Here is a 16571-nt window from a genome sequence, read left to right as displayed (position 1 = left end):
CTAGGGTCAGACCTCAGCTGGAGAGCCTTGTACAGTTCTCATCCCCAAACTTCAGGAAAGGGATAAATACATTGGAAAGGAGACAGAGGCGATAGCCTAAGACCTTGCTTGAGGTGGAGTGGCGCAGGGGTCTGGGGGGAGACTTGATGGAGGAGCACATAATAATGGATTGGGAGGTGAAAGGTCCCTGTCTCTGGGTCAGATACACACCGGGAGCACCGTGCACAGTTCCCGTCTCCGTATCCCTGGGTCAGACCCACACCAGGAGCACCGTGTACAGTTACTGACTCTGTATCCCTGGGTCAGATCCACACCGGGAGCACCGTGGACAGTTACTGATTCCGTATCCCTGGGTCAGACCCACACCGGGAGCACCGTGCACAATTCCCATCTCCATATCCCTGGGTCAGACCTACACCGGGAGCACCGTGCACAGTTCCCGTCTCCGTATCCCTGGGTCAGACCCACACCGGGAGCACCGTGCACAGTTACTGACTCCGTATCCCTGGGTCAGACCCACACCGGGAGCACCGTGCACAGTTCCCATCTCCGTATCCCTGGGTCAGACCCACACTGGGAGCACCGTGCACAGTTACTGACTCCGTATCCCTGGGTCAGACCCACACCGGGAGCACCGTGCACAGTTCCCATCTCCGTATCCCTGGGTCAGACCCACACCGGGAGCACCGTGCACAGTTCCCGTCTCTGTATCCCTGGGTCAGACCCACACCGGGAGCACCGTGCACAGTTCCCGTCTCTGTATCCCCGGGTCAGACCCACACCGGGAGCTCCGTGCACAATTCCCGTCTCCGTATCCCCGGGTCAGGCCCACACCGGGAGCACCGTGCACAATTCCCGTCTCCGTATCCCTGGGTCAGACCCACACCGGGAGCACCGTGCACAGCTACTGACTCCGTATCCCTGGGTCAGACCCACACCGGGAGCATGGTGCACAGTTCCCGTCTCCGTATCCCTGGGTCAGACCCACACCGGAAGCACCGTGCACAATTCCCGTCTCCGTATCCCTGGGTCAGACCCACACCGGGAGCATGGTGCACAGTTCCCGTCTCCGTATCCCTGGGTCAGACCCACACCGTGAGCACGGTGCAGGGTTCCCATCTCTGTATCCCTGGGTCAGACCCACACCGGTAGCATGGTGCACAGTTCCCGTCTCCGTATCCCTGGGTCAGACCCACACCGGGAGCACCGTGCACAGTTCCTGTCTCCGTATCCCTGGGTCAGACCCACACCGGAAGCATGGTGCACAGTTCCCATCTCCGTATCCCTGGGTCAGACCCACACCGGAAGCATGGTGCACAATTCCCGTCCCCGTATCCCTGGGTCAGACCCACACCGGGAGCACCGTGCACAGTTCCCGTCTCCGTATCCCTGGGTCAGACCCACACCGGGAGCTCCGTGCACAATTCCCGTCTCCGTATCCCCGGGTCAGACCCACACCGGGAGCTCCGTGCACAATTCCCGTCTCCGTATCCCCGGGTCAGGCCCACACCGGGAGCACCGTGCACAATTCCCGTCTCCGTATCCCTGGGTCAGACCCACACCGGGAGCACCGTGCACAGTTCCCGTCTCCGTATCCCCGGGTCAGACCCACACCGGGAGCTCCGTGCACAATTCCCGTCTCCGTATCCCCGGGTCAGGCCCACACCGGGAGCACCGTGCACAATTCCCGTCTCCGTATCCCTGGGTCAGACCCACACCGGGAGCACCGTGCACAGCTACTGACTCCGTATCCCTGGGTCAGACCCACACCGGGAGCATGGTGCACAGTTCCCGTCTCCGTATCCCTGGGTCAGACCCACACCGGGAGCATGGTGCACAGTTCCCGTCTCCGTATCCCTGGGTCAGACCCACACCGGAAGCAACGTGCACAATTCCCGTCTCCGTATCCCTGGGTCAGACCCACACCGGGAGCTCCGTGCACAATTCCCGTCTCCGTATCCCTGGGTCAGACCCACACCGGGAGCTCCGTGCACAATTCCCGTCTCCGTATCCCTGGGTCAGACCCACACCGGGAGCATGGTGCACAGTTCCCGTCTCCGTATCCCTGGGTCAGACCCACACCGTGAGCACGGTGCAGGGTTCCCATCTCCGTATCCCTGGGTCAGACCCACACCGGTAGCATGGTGCACAGTTCCCGTCTCCGTATCCCTGGGTCAGACCCACACCGGGAGCACCGTGCGCAGTTCCTTTCTCCGTATCCCTGGGTCAGACCCACACCAGGAGCACCGTGCATGGTTCCCATCTCCGTATCCCTGGGTCAGACCCACACCGGGAGCACCGCGCACAGTTCCCGTCTCCGTATCCCTGGGTCAGACCCACACCGGGAGCACCGGGTACAGTTCCCGTCTCCGTATCCCTGGGTCAGACCCACACCGGGAGCATGGTGCACAGTTCTCGTCTCCGTATCCCTGGGTCAGACCCACACCGGGAGAACCGTGCAGGGTTCCCGTCTCCGTATCCCTGGGTCAGACCCACACCGGGAGCATGGTGCACAGTTCCCGTCTCCGTATCCCTGGGTCAGACCCACACCGGGAGCACCGTGCACAGCTCCTGTCTCCGTATCCCTGGGTCAGACCCACACCGGAAGCATGGTGCACAGTTCCCATCTCCGTATCCCTGGGTCAGACCCACACCGGGAGCACTATGCACAGTTCCCGTCTCCGTATCCCCGGGTCAGACCCACACCGGGAGCTCCGTGCACAATTCCCGTCTCCGTATCCCTGGGTCAGACCCACACCGGGAGCACCGCGCACAGTTCCCGTCTCCGTATCCCTGGGTCAGACCCACACCGGGAGCACCGGGTACAGTTCCCGTCTCCGTATCCCTGGGTCAGACCCACACCGGGAGCATGGTGCACAGTTCTCGTCTCCGTATCCCTGGGTCAGACCCACACCGGGAGAACCGTGCAGGGTTCCCGTCTCCGTATCCCTGGGTCAGACCCACACCGGGAGCATGGTGCACAGTTCCCGTCTCCGTATCCCTGGGTCAGACCCACACCGGGAGCACCGTGCACAGTTCCTGTCTCCGTATCCCTGGGTCAGACCCACACCGGAAGCATGGTGCACAGTTCCCATCTCCGTATCCCTGGGTCAGACCCACACCGGGAGCACTATGCACAGTTCCCGTCTCCGTATCCCTGGGTCAGACCCACACCGGGAGCACTATGCACAGTTCCCGTCTCCGTATCCCCGGGTCAGACCCACACCGGGAGTTCCGTGCACAATTCCCGTCTCCGTATCCCCGGGTCAGGCCCACACCGGGAGCACCGTGCACAATTCCCGTCTCCGTATCCCTGGGTCAGACCCACACCGGGAGCACCGTGCACAGTTACTGACTCCGTATCCCTGGGTCAGACCCACACCGGGAGCACCGTGCACAGTTCCCATCTCCGTATCCCTGGGTCAGACCCACACTGGGAGCACCGTGCACAGTTCCCGTCTCCGTATCCCTGGGTCAGACCCACACCGGGAGCATGGTGCACAGTTCCCGTCTCCGTATCCCCGGGTCAGACCCACACCGGGAGCTCCGTGCACAATTCCCGTCTCCGTATCCCCGGGTCAGGCCCACACCGGGAGCAGCGTGCACAATTCCCGTCTCCGTATCCCTGGGTCAGACCCACACCGGGAGCACCGTGCACAGTTACTGACTCCGTATCCCCGGGTCAGACCCACACCGGGAGCATGGTGCACAGTTCCCGTCTCCGTATCCCTGGGTCAGACCCACACCGGGAGCATGGTGCACAGTTCCCGTCTCCGTATCCCTGGGTCAGACCCACACCGGAAGAATGGTGCACAATTCCCGTCTCCGTATCCCTGGGTCAGACCTACACCGGGAGCACCGTGCACAGTTCCCGTCTCCGTATCCCTGGGTCAGACCCACACCGGGAGCTCCGTGCACAATTCCCGTCTCCGTATCCCTGGGTCAGACCCACACCGGGAGCACCGTGCACAGTTACTGACTCCGTATCCCTGGGTCAGACCCACACCGGGAGCACCGTGCACAGTTCCCATCTCCGTATCCCTGGGTCAGACCCACACTGGGAGCACCGTGCACAGTTACTGACTCCGTATCCCTGGGTCAGACCCACACCGGGAGCACCGTGCACAGTTCCCATCTCCGTATCCCTGGGTCAGACCCACACCGGGAGCACCGTGCACAGTTCCCGTCTCCGTATCCCCGGGTCAGACCCACACCGGGAGCTCCGTGCACAATTCCCGTCTCCGTATCCCCGGGTCAGGCCCACACCGGGAGCACCGTGCACAATTCCCGTCTCCGTATCCCTGGGTCAGACCCACACCGGGAGCACCGTGCACAGTTCCCGTCTCCGTATCCCTGGGTCAGACCCACACCGGGAGCACCGTGCACAGCTACTGACTCCGTATCCCTGGGTCAGACCCACACCGGGAGCATGGTGCACAGTTCCCGTCTCCGTATCCCTGGGTCAGACCCACACCGGGAGCACCGTGCACAGTTCCTTTCTCCGTATCCCTGGGTCAGACCCACACCAGGAGCACCGTGCATGGTTCCCATCTCCGTATCCCTGGGTCAGACCCACACCGGGAGCACCGCGCACAGTTCCCGTCTCCGTATCCCTGGGTCAGACCCACACCGGGAGCACCGGGTACAGTTCCCGTCTCCCTATCCCTGGGTCAGACCCACACCGGGAGCATGGTGCACAGTTCTCGTCTCCGTATCCCTGGGTCAGACCCACACCGGGAGAACCGTGCAGGGTTCCCGTCTCCGTATCCCTGGGTCAGACCCACACCGGGAGCATGGTGCACAGTTCCCGTCTCCGTATCCCTGGGTCAGACCCACACCGGGAGCACCGTGCACAGTTCCTGTCTCCGTATCCCTGGGTCAGACCCACACCGGAAGCATGGTGCACAGTTCCCATCTCCGTATCCCTGGGTCAGACCCACACCGGGAGCACTATGCACAGTTCCCGTCTCCGTATCCCCGGGTCAGACCCACACCGGGAGTTCCGTGCACAATTCCCGTCTCCGTATCCCCGGGTCAGACCCACACCGGGAGCATGGTGCACAGTTCCCGTCTCCGTATCCCTGGGTCAGACCCACACCGGGAGCATGGTGCACAGTTCCCGTCTCCGTATCCCTGGGTCAGACCCACACCGGAAGAATGGTGCACAATTACCGTCTCCGTATCCCTGGGTCAGACCTACACCGGGAGCACCGTGCACAGTTCCCGTCTCCGTATCCCTGGGTCAGACCCACACCGGGAGCTCCGTGCACAATTCCCGTCTCCGTATCCCTGGGTCAGACCCACACCGGGAGCACCGTGCACAGTTACTGACTCCGTATCCCTGGGTCAGACCCACACCGGGAGCACCGTGCACAGTTCCCATCTCCGTATCCCTGGGTCAGACCCACACTGGGAGCACCGTGCACAGTTACTGACTCCGTATCCCTGGGTCAGACCCACACCGGGAGCACCGTGCACAGTTCCCATCTCCGTATCCCTGGGTCAGACCCACACCGGGAGCACCGTGCACAGTTCCCGTCTCCGTATCCCCGGGTCAGACCCACACCGGGAGCTCCGTGCACAATTCCCGTCTCCGTATCCCCGGGTCAGGCCCACACCGGGAGCACCGTGCACAATTCCCGTCTCCGTATCCCTGGGTCAGACCCACACCGGGAGCACCGTGCACAGCTACTGACTCCGTATCCCTGGGTCAGACCCACACCGGGAGCATGGTGCACAGTTCCCGTCTCCGTATCCCTGGGTCAGACCCACACCGGAAGCACCGTGCACAATTCCCGTCTCCGTATCCCTGGGTCAGACCCACACCGGGAGCTCCATGCACAATTCCCGTCTCCGTATCCCTGGGTCAGACCCACACCGGGAGCATGGTGCACAGTTCCCGTCTCCGTATCCCTGGGTCAGACCCACACCGTGAGCACGGTGCAGGGTTCCCATCTCTGTATCCCTGGGTCAGACCCACACCGGTAGCATGGTGCACAGTTCCCGTCTCCGTATCCCTGGGTCAGACCCACACCGGGAGCACCGTGCACAGTTCCTGTCTCCGTATCCCTGGGTCAGACCCACACCGGAAGCATGGTGCACAGTTCCCATCTCCGTATCCCTGGGTCAGACCCACACCGGAAGCATGGTGCACAATTCCCGTCCCCGTATCCCTGGGTCAGACCCACACCGGGAGCACCGTGCACAGTTCCCGTCTCCGTATCCCTGGGTCAGACCCACACCGGGAGCTCCGTGCACAATTCCCGTCTCCGTATCCCCGGGTCAGACCCACACCGGGAGCTCCGTGCACAATTCCCGTCTCCGTATCCCCGGGTCAGGCCCACACCGGGAGCACCGTGCACAATTCCCGTCTCCGTATCCCTGGGTCAGACCCACACCGGGAGCACCGTGCACAGTTCCCGTCTCCGTATCCCCGGGTCAGACACACACCGGGAGCTCCGTGCACAATTCCCGTCTCCGTATCCCCGGGTCAGGCCCACACCGGGAGCACCGTGCACAATTCCCGTCTCCGTATCCCTGGGTCAGACCCACACCGGGAGCACCGTGCACAGCTACTGACTCCGTATCCCTGGGTCAGACCCACACCGGGAGCATGGTGCACAGTTCCCGTCTCCGTATCCCTGGGTCAGACCCACACCGGAAGCACGTGCACAATTCCCGTCTCCGTATCCCTGGGTCAGACCCACACCGGGAGCTCCGTGCACAATTCCCGTCTCCGTATCCCTGGGTCAGACCCACACCGGGAGCATGGTGCACAGTTCCCGTCTCCGTATCCCTGGGTCAGACCCACACCGTGAGCACGGTGCAGGGTTCCCATCTCCGTATCTCTGGGTCAGACCCACACCGGTAGCATGGTGCACAGTTCCCGTCTCCGTATCCCTGGGTCAGACCCACACCGGGAGCACCGTGCACAGTTCCTTTCTCCGTATCCCTGGGTCAGACCCACACCAGGAGCACCGTGCATGGTTCCCATCTCCGTATCCCTGGGTCAGACCCACACCGGGAGCACCGCGCACAGTTCCCGTCTCCGTATCCCTGGGTCAGACCCACACCGGGAGCACCGGGTACAGTTCCCGTCTCCGTATCCCTGGGTCAGACCCACACCGGGAGCATGGTGCACAGTTCTCGTCTCCGTATCCCTGGGTCAGACCCACACCGGGAGAACCGTGCAGGGTTCCCGTCTCCGTATCCCTGGGTCAGACCCACACCGGGAGCATGGTGCACAGTTCCCGTCTCCGTATCCCTGGGTCAGACCCACACCGGGAGCACCGTGCACAGTTCCAGTCTCCGTATCCCTGGGTCAGACCCACACCGGAAGCATGGTGCACAGTTCCCATCTCCGTATCCCTGGGTCAGACCCACACCGGGAGCACTATGCACAGTTCCCGTCTCCGTATCCCCGGGTCAGACCCACACCGGGAGCTCCGTGCACAATTCCCGTCTCCGTATCCCCGGGTCAGGCCCACACCGGGAGCACCGTGCACAATTCCCGTCTCCGTATCCCTGGGTCAGACCCACACCGGGAGCACCGTGCACAGTTCCCATCTCCGTATCCCTGGGTCAGACCCACACCGGGAGCACCGTGCACAGTTCCCGTCTCCGTATCCCCGGGTCAGACCCACACCGGGAGCTCCGTGCACAATTCCCGTCTCCGTATCCCCAGGTCAGGCCCACACCGGGAGCACCGTGCACAATTCCCGTCTCCGTATCCCTGGGTCAGACCCACACCGGGAGCACCGTGCACAGCTACTGACTCCGTATCCCTGGGTCAGACCCACACCGGGAGCATGGTGCACAGTTCCCGTCTCCGTATCCCTGGGTCAGACCCACACCGGAAGCACCGTGCACAATTCCCGTCTCCGTATCCCTGGGTCAGACCCACACCGGGAGCTCCGTGCACAATTCCCGTCTCCGTATCCCTGGGTCAGATCCACACCGGGAGCATGGTGCACAGTTCCCGTCTCCGTATCCCTGGGTCAGACCCACACCGTGAGCACGGTGCAGGGTTCCCATCTCTGTATCCCTGGGTCAGACCCACACCGGTAGCATGGTGCACAGTTCCCGTCTCCGTATCCCTGGGTCAGACCCACACCGGAAGAATGGTGCACAATTACCGTCTCCGTATCCCTGGGTCAGACCTACACCGGGAGCACCGTGCACAGTTCCCGTCTCCGTATCCCTGGGTCAGACCCACACCGGGAGCTCCGTGCACAATTCCCGTCTCCGTATCCCTGGGTCAGACCCACACCGGGAGCACCGTGCACAGTTACTGACTCCGTATCCCTGGGTCAGACCCACACCGGGAGCACCGTGCACAGTTCCCATCTCCGTATCCCTGGGTCAGACCCACACTGGGAGCACCGTGCACAGTTACTGACTCCGTATCCCTGGGTCAGACCCACACCGGGAGCACCGTGCACAGTTCCCATCTCCGTATCCCTGGGTCAGACCCACACCGGGAGCACCGTGCACAGTTCCCGTCTCCGTATCCCCGGGTCAGACCCACACCGGGAGCTCCGTGCACAATTCCCGTCTCCGTATCCCCGGGTCAGGCCCACACCGGGAGCACCGTGCACAATTCCCGTCTCCGTATCCCTGGGTCAGACCCACACCGGGAGCACCGTGCACAGCTACTGACTCCGTATCCCTGGGTCAGACCCACACCGGGAGCATGGTGCACAGTTCCCGTCTCCGTATCCCTGGGTCAGACCCACACCGGAAGCACCGTGCACAATTCCCGTCTCCGTATCCCTGGGTCAGACCCACACCGGGAGCTCCATGCACAATTCCCGTCTCCGTATCCCTGGGTCAGACCCACACCGGGAGCATGGTGCACAGTTCCCGTCTCCGTATCCCTGGGTCAGACCCACACCGTGAGCACGGTGCAGGGTTCCCATCTCTGTATCCCTGGGTCAGACCCACACCGGTAGCATGGTGCACAGTTCCCGTCTCCGTATCCCTGGGTCAGACCCACACCGGGAGCACCGTGCACAGTTCCTGTCTCCGTATCCCTGGGTCAGACCCACACCGGAAGCATGGTGCACAGTTCCCATCTCCGTATCCCTGGGTCAGACCCACACCGGAAGCATGGTGCACAATTCCCGTCCCCGTATCCCTGGGTCAGACCCACACCGGGAGCACCGTGCACAGTTCCCGTCTCCGTATCCCTGGGTCAGACCCACACCGGGAGCTCCGTGCACAATTCCCGTCTCCGTATCCCCGGGTCAGACCCACACCGGGAGCTCCGTGCACAATTCCCGTCTCCGTATCCCCGGGTCAGGCCCACACCGGGAGCACCGTGCACAATTCCCGTCTCCGTATCCCTGGGTCAGACCCACACCGGGAGCACCGTGCACAGTTCCCGTCTCCGTATCCCCGGGTCAGACACACACCGGGAGCTCCGTGCACAATTCCCGTCTCCGTATCCCCGGGTCAGGCCCACACCGGGAGCACCGTGCACAATTCCCGTCTCCGTATCCCTGGGTCAGACCCACACCGGGAGCACCGTGCACAGCTACTGACTCCGTATCCCTGGGTCAGACCCACACCGGGAGCATGGTGCACAGTTCCCGTCTCCGTATCCCTGGGTCAGACCCACACCGGAAGCACGTGCACAATTCCCGTCTCCGTATCCCTGGGTCAGACCCACACCGGGAGCTCCGTGCACAATTCCCGTCTCCGTATCCCTGGGTCAGACCCACACCGGGAGCATGGTGCACAGTTCCCGTCTCCGTATCCCTGGGTCAGACCCACACCGTGAGCACGGTGCAGGGTTCCCATCTCCGTATCTCTGGGTCAGACCCACACCGGTAGCATGGTGCACAGTTCCCGTCTCCGTATCCCTGGGTCAGACCCACACCGGGAGCACCGTGCACAGTTCCTTTCTCCGTATCCCTGGGTCAGACCCACACCAGGAGCACCGTGCATGGTTCCCATCTCCGTATCCCTGGGTCAGACCCACACCGGGAGCACCGCGCACAGTTCCCGTCTCCGTATCCCTGGGTCAGACCCACACCGGGAGCACCGGGTACAGTTCCCGTCTCCGTATCCCTGGGTCAGACCCACACCGGGAGCATGGTGCACAGTTCTCGTCTCCGTATCCCTGGGTCAGACCCACACCGGGAGAACCGTGCAGGGTTCCCGTCTCCGTATCCCTGGGTCAGACCCACACCGGGAGCATGGTGCACAGTTCCCGTCTCCGTATCCCTGGGTCAGACCCACACCGGGAGCACCGTGCACAGTTCCTGTCTCCGTATCCCTGGGTCAGACCCACACCGGAAGCATGGTGCACAGTTCCCATCTCCGTATCCCTGGGTCAGACCCACACCGGGAGCACTATGCACAGTTCCCGTCTCCGTATCCCCGGGTCAGACCCACACCGGGAGCTCCGTGCACAATTCCCGTCTCCGTATCCCCGGGTCAGGCCCACACCGGGAGCACCGTGCACAATTCCCGTCTCCGTATCCCTGGGTCAGACCCACACCGGGAGCACCGTGCACAGTTCCCATCTCCGTATCCCTGGGTCAGACCCACACCGGGAGCACCGTGCACAGTTCCCGTCTCCGTATCCCCGGGTCAGACCCACACCGGGAGCTCCGTGCACAATTCCCGTCTCCGTATCCCCGGGTCAGACCCACACCGGGAGCTCCGTGCACAATTCCCGTCTCCGTATCCCCAGGTCAGGCCCACACCGGGAGCACCGTGCACAATTCCCGTCTCCGTATCCCTGGGTCAGACCCACACCGGGAGCACCGTGCACAGCTACTGACTCCGTATCCCTGGGTCAGACCCACACCGGGAGCATGGTGCACAGTTCCCGTCTCCGTATCCCTGGGTCAGACCCACACCGGGAGCACCGTGCACAATTCCCGTCTCCGTATCCCTGGGTCAGACCCACACCGGGAGCTCCGTGCACAATTCCCGTCTCCGTATCCCTGGGTCAGATCCACACCGGGAGCATGGTGCACAGTTCCCGTCTCCGTATCCCTGGGTCAGACCCACACCGTGAGCACGGTGCAGGGTTCCCATCTCTGTATCCCTGGGTCAGACCCACACCGGTAGCATGGTGCACAGTTCCCGTCTCCGTATCCCTGGGTCAGACCCACACCGGGAGCACCGTGCACAGTTCCTGTCTCCGTATCCCTGGGTCAGACCCACACCGGAAGCATGGTGCACAGTTCCCATCTCCGTATCCCTGGGTCAGACCCACACCGGAAGCATGGTGCACAATTCCCGTCCCCGTATCCCTGGGTCAGACCCACACCGGGAGCACCGTGCACAGTTCCCGTCTCCGTATCCCTGGGTCAGACCCACACCGGGAGCTCCGTGCACAATTCCCGTCTCCGTATCCCCGGGTCAGACCCACACCGGGAGCTCCGTGCACAATTCCCGTCTCCGTATCCCCGGGTCAGGCCCACACCGGGAGCACCGTGCACAATTCCCGTCTCCGTATCCCTGGGTCAGACCCACACCGGGAGCACCGTGCACAGTTCCCGTCTCCGTATCCCCGGGTCAGACCCACACCGGGAGCTCCGTGCACAATTCCCGTCTCCGTATCCCCGGGTCAGGCCCACACCGGGAGCACCGTGCACAATTCCCGTCTCCGTATCCCTGGGTCAGACCCACACCGGGAGCACCGTGCACAGCTACTGACTCCGTATCCCTGGGTCAGACCCACACCGGGAGCATGGTGCACAGTTCCCGTCTCCGTATCCCTGGGTCAGACCCACACCGGAAGCAACGTGCACAATTCCCGTCTCCGTATCCCTGGGTCAGACCCACACCGGGAGCTCCGTGCACAATTCCCGTCTCCGTATCCCTGGGTCAGACCCACACCGGGAGCATGGTGCACAGTTCCCGTCTCCGTATCCCTGGGTCAGACCCACACCCTGAGCACGGTGCAGGGTTCCCACCTCCGTATCCCTGGGTCAGACCCACACCGGTAGCATGGTGCACAGTTCCCGTCTCCGTATCCCTGGGTCAGACCCACACCGGGAGCACCGTGCACAGTTCCTTTCTCCGTATCCCTGGGTCAGACCCACACCAGGAGCACCGTGCATGGTTCCCATCTCCGTATCCCTGGGTCAGACCCACACCGGGAGCACCGCGCACAGTTCCCGTCTCCGTATCCCTGGGTCAGACCCACACCGGGAGCACCGGGTACAGTTCCCGTCTCCGTATCCCTGGGTCAGACCCACACCGGGAGCATGGTGCACAGTTCTCGTCTCCGTATCCCTGGGTCAGACCCACACCGGGAGAACCGTGCAGGGTTCCCGTCTCCGTATCCCTGGGTCAGACCCACACCGGGAGCATGGTGCACAGTTCCCGTCTCCGTATCCCTGGGTCAGACCCACACCGGGAGCACCGTGCACAGTTCCTGTCTCCGTATCCCTGGGTCAGACCCACACCGGAAGCATGGTGCACAGTTCCCATCTCCGTATCCCTGGGTCAGACCCACACCGGGAGCACTATGCACAGTTCCCGTCTCCGTATCCCCGGGTCAGACCCACACCGGGAGCTCCGTGCACAATTCCCGTCTCCGTATCCCCGGGTCAGGCCCACACCGGGAGCACCGTGCACAATTCCCGTCTCCGTATCCCTGGGTCAGACCCACACCGGGAGCACCGTGCACAGTTACTGACTCCGTATCCCTGGGTCAGACCCACACCGGGAGCACCGTGCACAGTTCCCATCTCCGTATCCCTGGGTCAGACCCACACTGGGAGCACCGTGCACAGTTCCCGTCTCCGTATCCCCGGGTCAGACCCACACCGGGAGCTCCGTGTACAATTCCCGTCTCCGTATCCCCGGGTCAGGCCCACACCGGGAGCACCGTGCACAATTCCCGTCTCCGTATCCCTGGGTCAGACCCACACCGGGAGCACCGTGTACAGTTACTGACTCCGTATCCCTGGGTCAGACCCACACCGGGAGCATGGTGCACAGTTCCCGTCTCCGTATCCCTGGGTCAGACGCACACCGGAAGCATGGTGCACAATTCCCGTCCCCGTATCCCTGGGTCAGACCCACACCGGGAGCACCGTGCACAGTTCCCGTCTCCGTATCCCTGGGTCAGACCCACACCGGGAGCTCCGTGCACAATTCCCATCTCCGTATCCCTGGGTCAGAACCACACCGGGAGCACCGTGCACAGTTACTGACTCCGTATCCCTGGGTCAGACCCACACCGGGAGCACCGTGCACAGTTCCCGTCTCCGTATCCCCGGGTCAGACCCACACCGGGAGCTCCGTGCACAATTCCCGTCTCCGTATCCCCGGGTCAGACCCACACCGGGAGCACCGTGCACAGTTACTGACTCCGTATCCCTGGGTCAGACCCACACCGGGAGCATGGTGCACAGTTCCCGTCTCCGTATCCCTGGGTCAGACCCACATCGGGAGCTCCGTGCACAATTCCCGTCTCCGTATGGGAATGGAGCAGCAAAGACATCGGATCACAAACCACACAGCACATCTATACGCTAACCCAGGCAGCTTTTATTGTGCGACAGTGTGTAACACAACAATTACGGTTTTCTCCTCCTCATCTCTCCTCGTGCACGCCACACATGCGAAGCAAAAGCTCGTAGGACAGAGGGCGCTGGGGCCCGCTGGCCATTGGCCAGCCGGTCAGAAGGCAGGGGACGGCTGTTGAGTCAGCAGGATATTGAAGCGTTTCTTCAAAGTCACCCTGTGCCTGGAGTATTTGTCATCCGGCGAGAACCGTGCTGGGTGGGCCGTCGTGGTCACTTGACCCTGGGGGTCCACCTTCTGCACAGGGGGAGAGGAGAAAGGGAGAGATTAGAACACTGGAAGCAAAGAGTCACTCATTGCCCCCCCCCATCCACAAATTCCTAGTGGACCACGACAGGGTTTTCTAAACCAACAGCCTGTCCTGGTCTGACCACGGAGACCCCACGGTTACGAAAGTGCACCAACACCTCCATCTCCTTGGCGTGTCTCTGCCGACTGGCACTAGTGTTTACCACTCAGAGCATCGTAACCAGATGATCACAGCTCTGCCTGCGAACCAAGGGATTGCAGGCAGTTGTGGGCACAGCCCAGCACTCCGTCTGCATTTCCCGCGACCTTGGTAAAGCAGCTAGCACAATCAAAGACCCCACCTGCATGGCACAGGAGCAGAAGTAGGCCATTTGGCCCATCAAGCCTACCCTATTCCATCATGGCCACTTTATTAACCCTCTCAACCCCATCCTTGTAACTTTTGATAACCTGACTAATCAAGAACCTAGCAACCTCTGCTTTAAATACATTCACTCTATCTAGGTCTTTCAATATTCCAGCCACACAAAACGCTGGAGGAACTCAGCAAGCCAGGCAACATCTATGGGAAAAGTAGTCGATGTTTCGGGCTGAGATTCTTCAAGCAGGACATATATGATAGGTATCAATGACATTCCTCTCTCACTCTTCTAATTTCCAGCGAGTACAGACCCAGAGCCATGCTCCTCGTACATTAACCCTTTCATCCCTGGAACCATTCTTGTGAACCTCCTCGGGAGCCTTTCCAATGCCAGCACATCATTTCTTAGATAAAAGGTCCAAAATTACTCACAAACCTTCAAGTGTGGTCTGGCCAGTGCCTTCTAAAGCTTCATCCTTGCACCCATTCTGGGCTCAGAGACAGCTTCTACCCCGCTGTTGAATGGTCACCTATACAAGACGTTCCATTGACCTCACAATCTACGCACCGCGTTGTGACCTCTGGATTTTATTATCTGCCTGTACTGTACTTCCTCTGGAAATTTAACACTTTATTCCGTGCTCCGTTATGGTTTTCCCTCATTGTAAAGCTGTAATGAAATTTTCTGCTTTACTGCCAGTGGGCACAGTTCAGCACATCATGAAGACCAGCCAGCCTCCTCCTGTCTCCCATGGACAGAAGATAAAACAGACTGAAATCACATACCACCAGGCTCAAAGACAGCTCCTACCCCTCCTTTCGAGTCATAGACCGTCTCAGAAGGGCCTTGTCCTAGTGAGATTTCCCCACTACAATCCTCGAGAAGTGAGGACCCTTCACTCTCATCTCCTGCTGCTCCCTCTCTGACCGGCGGACAGCTTCCCTCAGTATGAACACCCTCCCCCATCTCATGCTGTTCAACAACTCTTCGTATTTCTGCCTTCACCCCCGTCCCTCTCCTGAACACTCTCCCTCATATCACCACCGACCTCTACGCATTGCCGATGACCCAAGACTCTGACACCCACAGCCTAACCGTAACTCTGACCCTGACCACTAACCTCCCTCTGACCCCCGACCACTAACCTTCTCCCTCTGACCCCCAACCACCAACCCTCTCCCTCTGAAACCCGACCACTAACCATCCCACTCTGACCCCCGACCACTAACCGCTTCGCTCGGATCCCCGACCACTAACCTTCTCCCTCTGACCCCCGACCACTAACCTTCTCCCTCTGACCCCCGACCACTAACCATCCCACTCTGACCCCCGACCACTAACCGCTTCGCTCGGATCCCCGACCACTAACCCTCTCCCTCTGACCCCCGACCACTAACCTTCTCCCTCTGACCCCCAACCACCAACCCTCTCCCTCTGAAACCCGACCACTAACCATCCCACTCTGACCCCCGACCACTAACCGCTTCGCTCGGATCCCCGACCACTAACCTTCTCCCTCTGACCCCCGACCACTAACCTTCTCCCTCTGACCCCCGACCACTAACCATCCCACTCTGACCCCCGACCACTAACCGCTTCGCTCGGATCCCCGACCACTAACCCTCTCCCTCTGACCCCCGACCACTAACCTTCTCCCTCTGACCCCCAACCACCAACCCTCTCCCTCTGACCCCCGACCACTAACCATCCCACTCTGACCCCCGACCACTAACCGCTTCGCTCGGATCCCCGACCACTAACCTTCTCCCTCTGACCCCCGACCACTAACCTTCTCCCTCTGACCCCCGACCACTAACCCTCTCCCTCTGACCCCCGACCACCAACCCTCTCCCTCTGACCCCCGACTACTAACCTTCTCCCTCTGACCCCCGACCACTAACCCTCTCCCTCTGACCCCCGACCACCAACCCTCTCCCTCTGACCCCCGACCACTAACCTTCTCCCTCTGACCCCCGACCACTAACCCTCTCCCTCTGACCCCCGACCACCAACCCTCTCCCTCTGACCCCCGACCACTAACCGCTTCGCTCGGATCCCCGACCAGGACCCTTCTCGCTCCATCCCCTGCTCCCTGCTGCCTAACGCACCCACAGGGCCCCGGTCCCGACCTTCAGGGTGTAGACTCGCTCGCCGTCACTGTTCAGGTAGTAATGCAGGAACATGGTCGCGGCTCCACGAGGGAATCAGCTCGCACTGAACACTGCGTCACTTCCGCTCCCGACGTCACCGGGGCACCGTCTGGACTGGCGGCGGAGGTGGTGGGACGCACCTACGCACTTCGGACGGTCCTGGCAGTACTGGAAGCGGAGCCTGCGCAGTGAGGGTGTCCTGGCAGGACGGGCAGCGACGCCTGCGCAGTGAGGGAGACTCCTGGCAGGACAGGCA

At 61.8% G+C, this 16571-nt stretch overlaps 1 protein-coding gene across 1 annotated transcript; it reads right to left on the bottom strand.

Moving 5' to 3' along the window:
• Positions 1-13498: 13498 nt before the first annotated feature.
• nop10 (NOP10 ribonucleoprotein homolog (yeast)) lies at positions 13499-16496 on the bottom strand. The gene is made up of 2 exons (XM_063060055.1): positions 16295-16496; positions 13499-13791 (listed from the first exon to the last, which is right to left on the bottom strand). The coding sequence occupies exons 1-2, from the start codon at positions 16346-16348 to the stop codon at positions 13651-13653; spliced, it is 195 nt and encodes a 64-aa protein (XP_062916125.1). The 5' UTR covers positions 16349-16496; the 3' UTR covers positions 13499-13650.
• Between the last annotated feature and the right edge of the window lie 75 nt (positions 16497-16571).

Source organism: Mobula hypostoma, chromosome 10 (genome assembly GCF_963921235.1).
Source record: "Mobula hypostoma chromosome 10, sMobHyp1.1, whole genome shotgun sequence".
Taxonomy (NCBI): domain Eukaryota; kingdom Metazoa; phylum Chordata; class Chondrichthyes; order Myliobatiformes; family Myliobatidae; genus Mobula; species Mobula hypostoma.
Note: the sequence above shows the minus strand (reverse complement) of the source record. Positions and strands in the feature narration are given on the sequence as shown.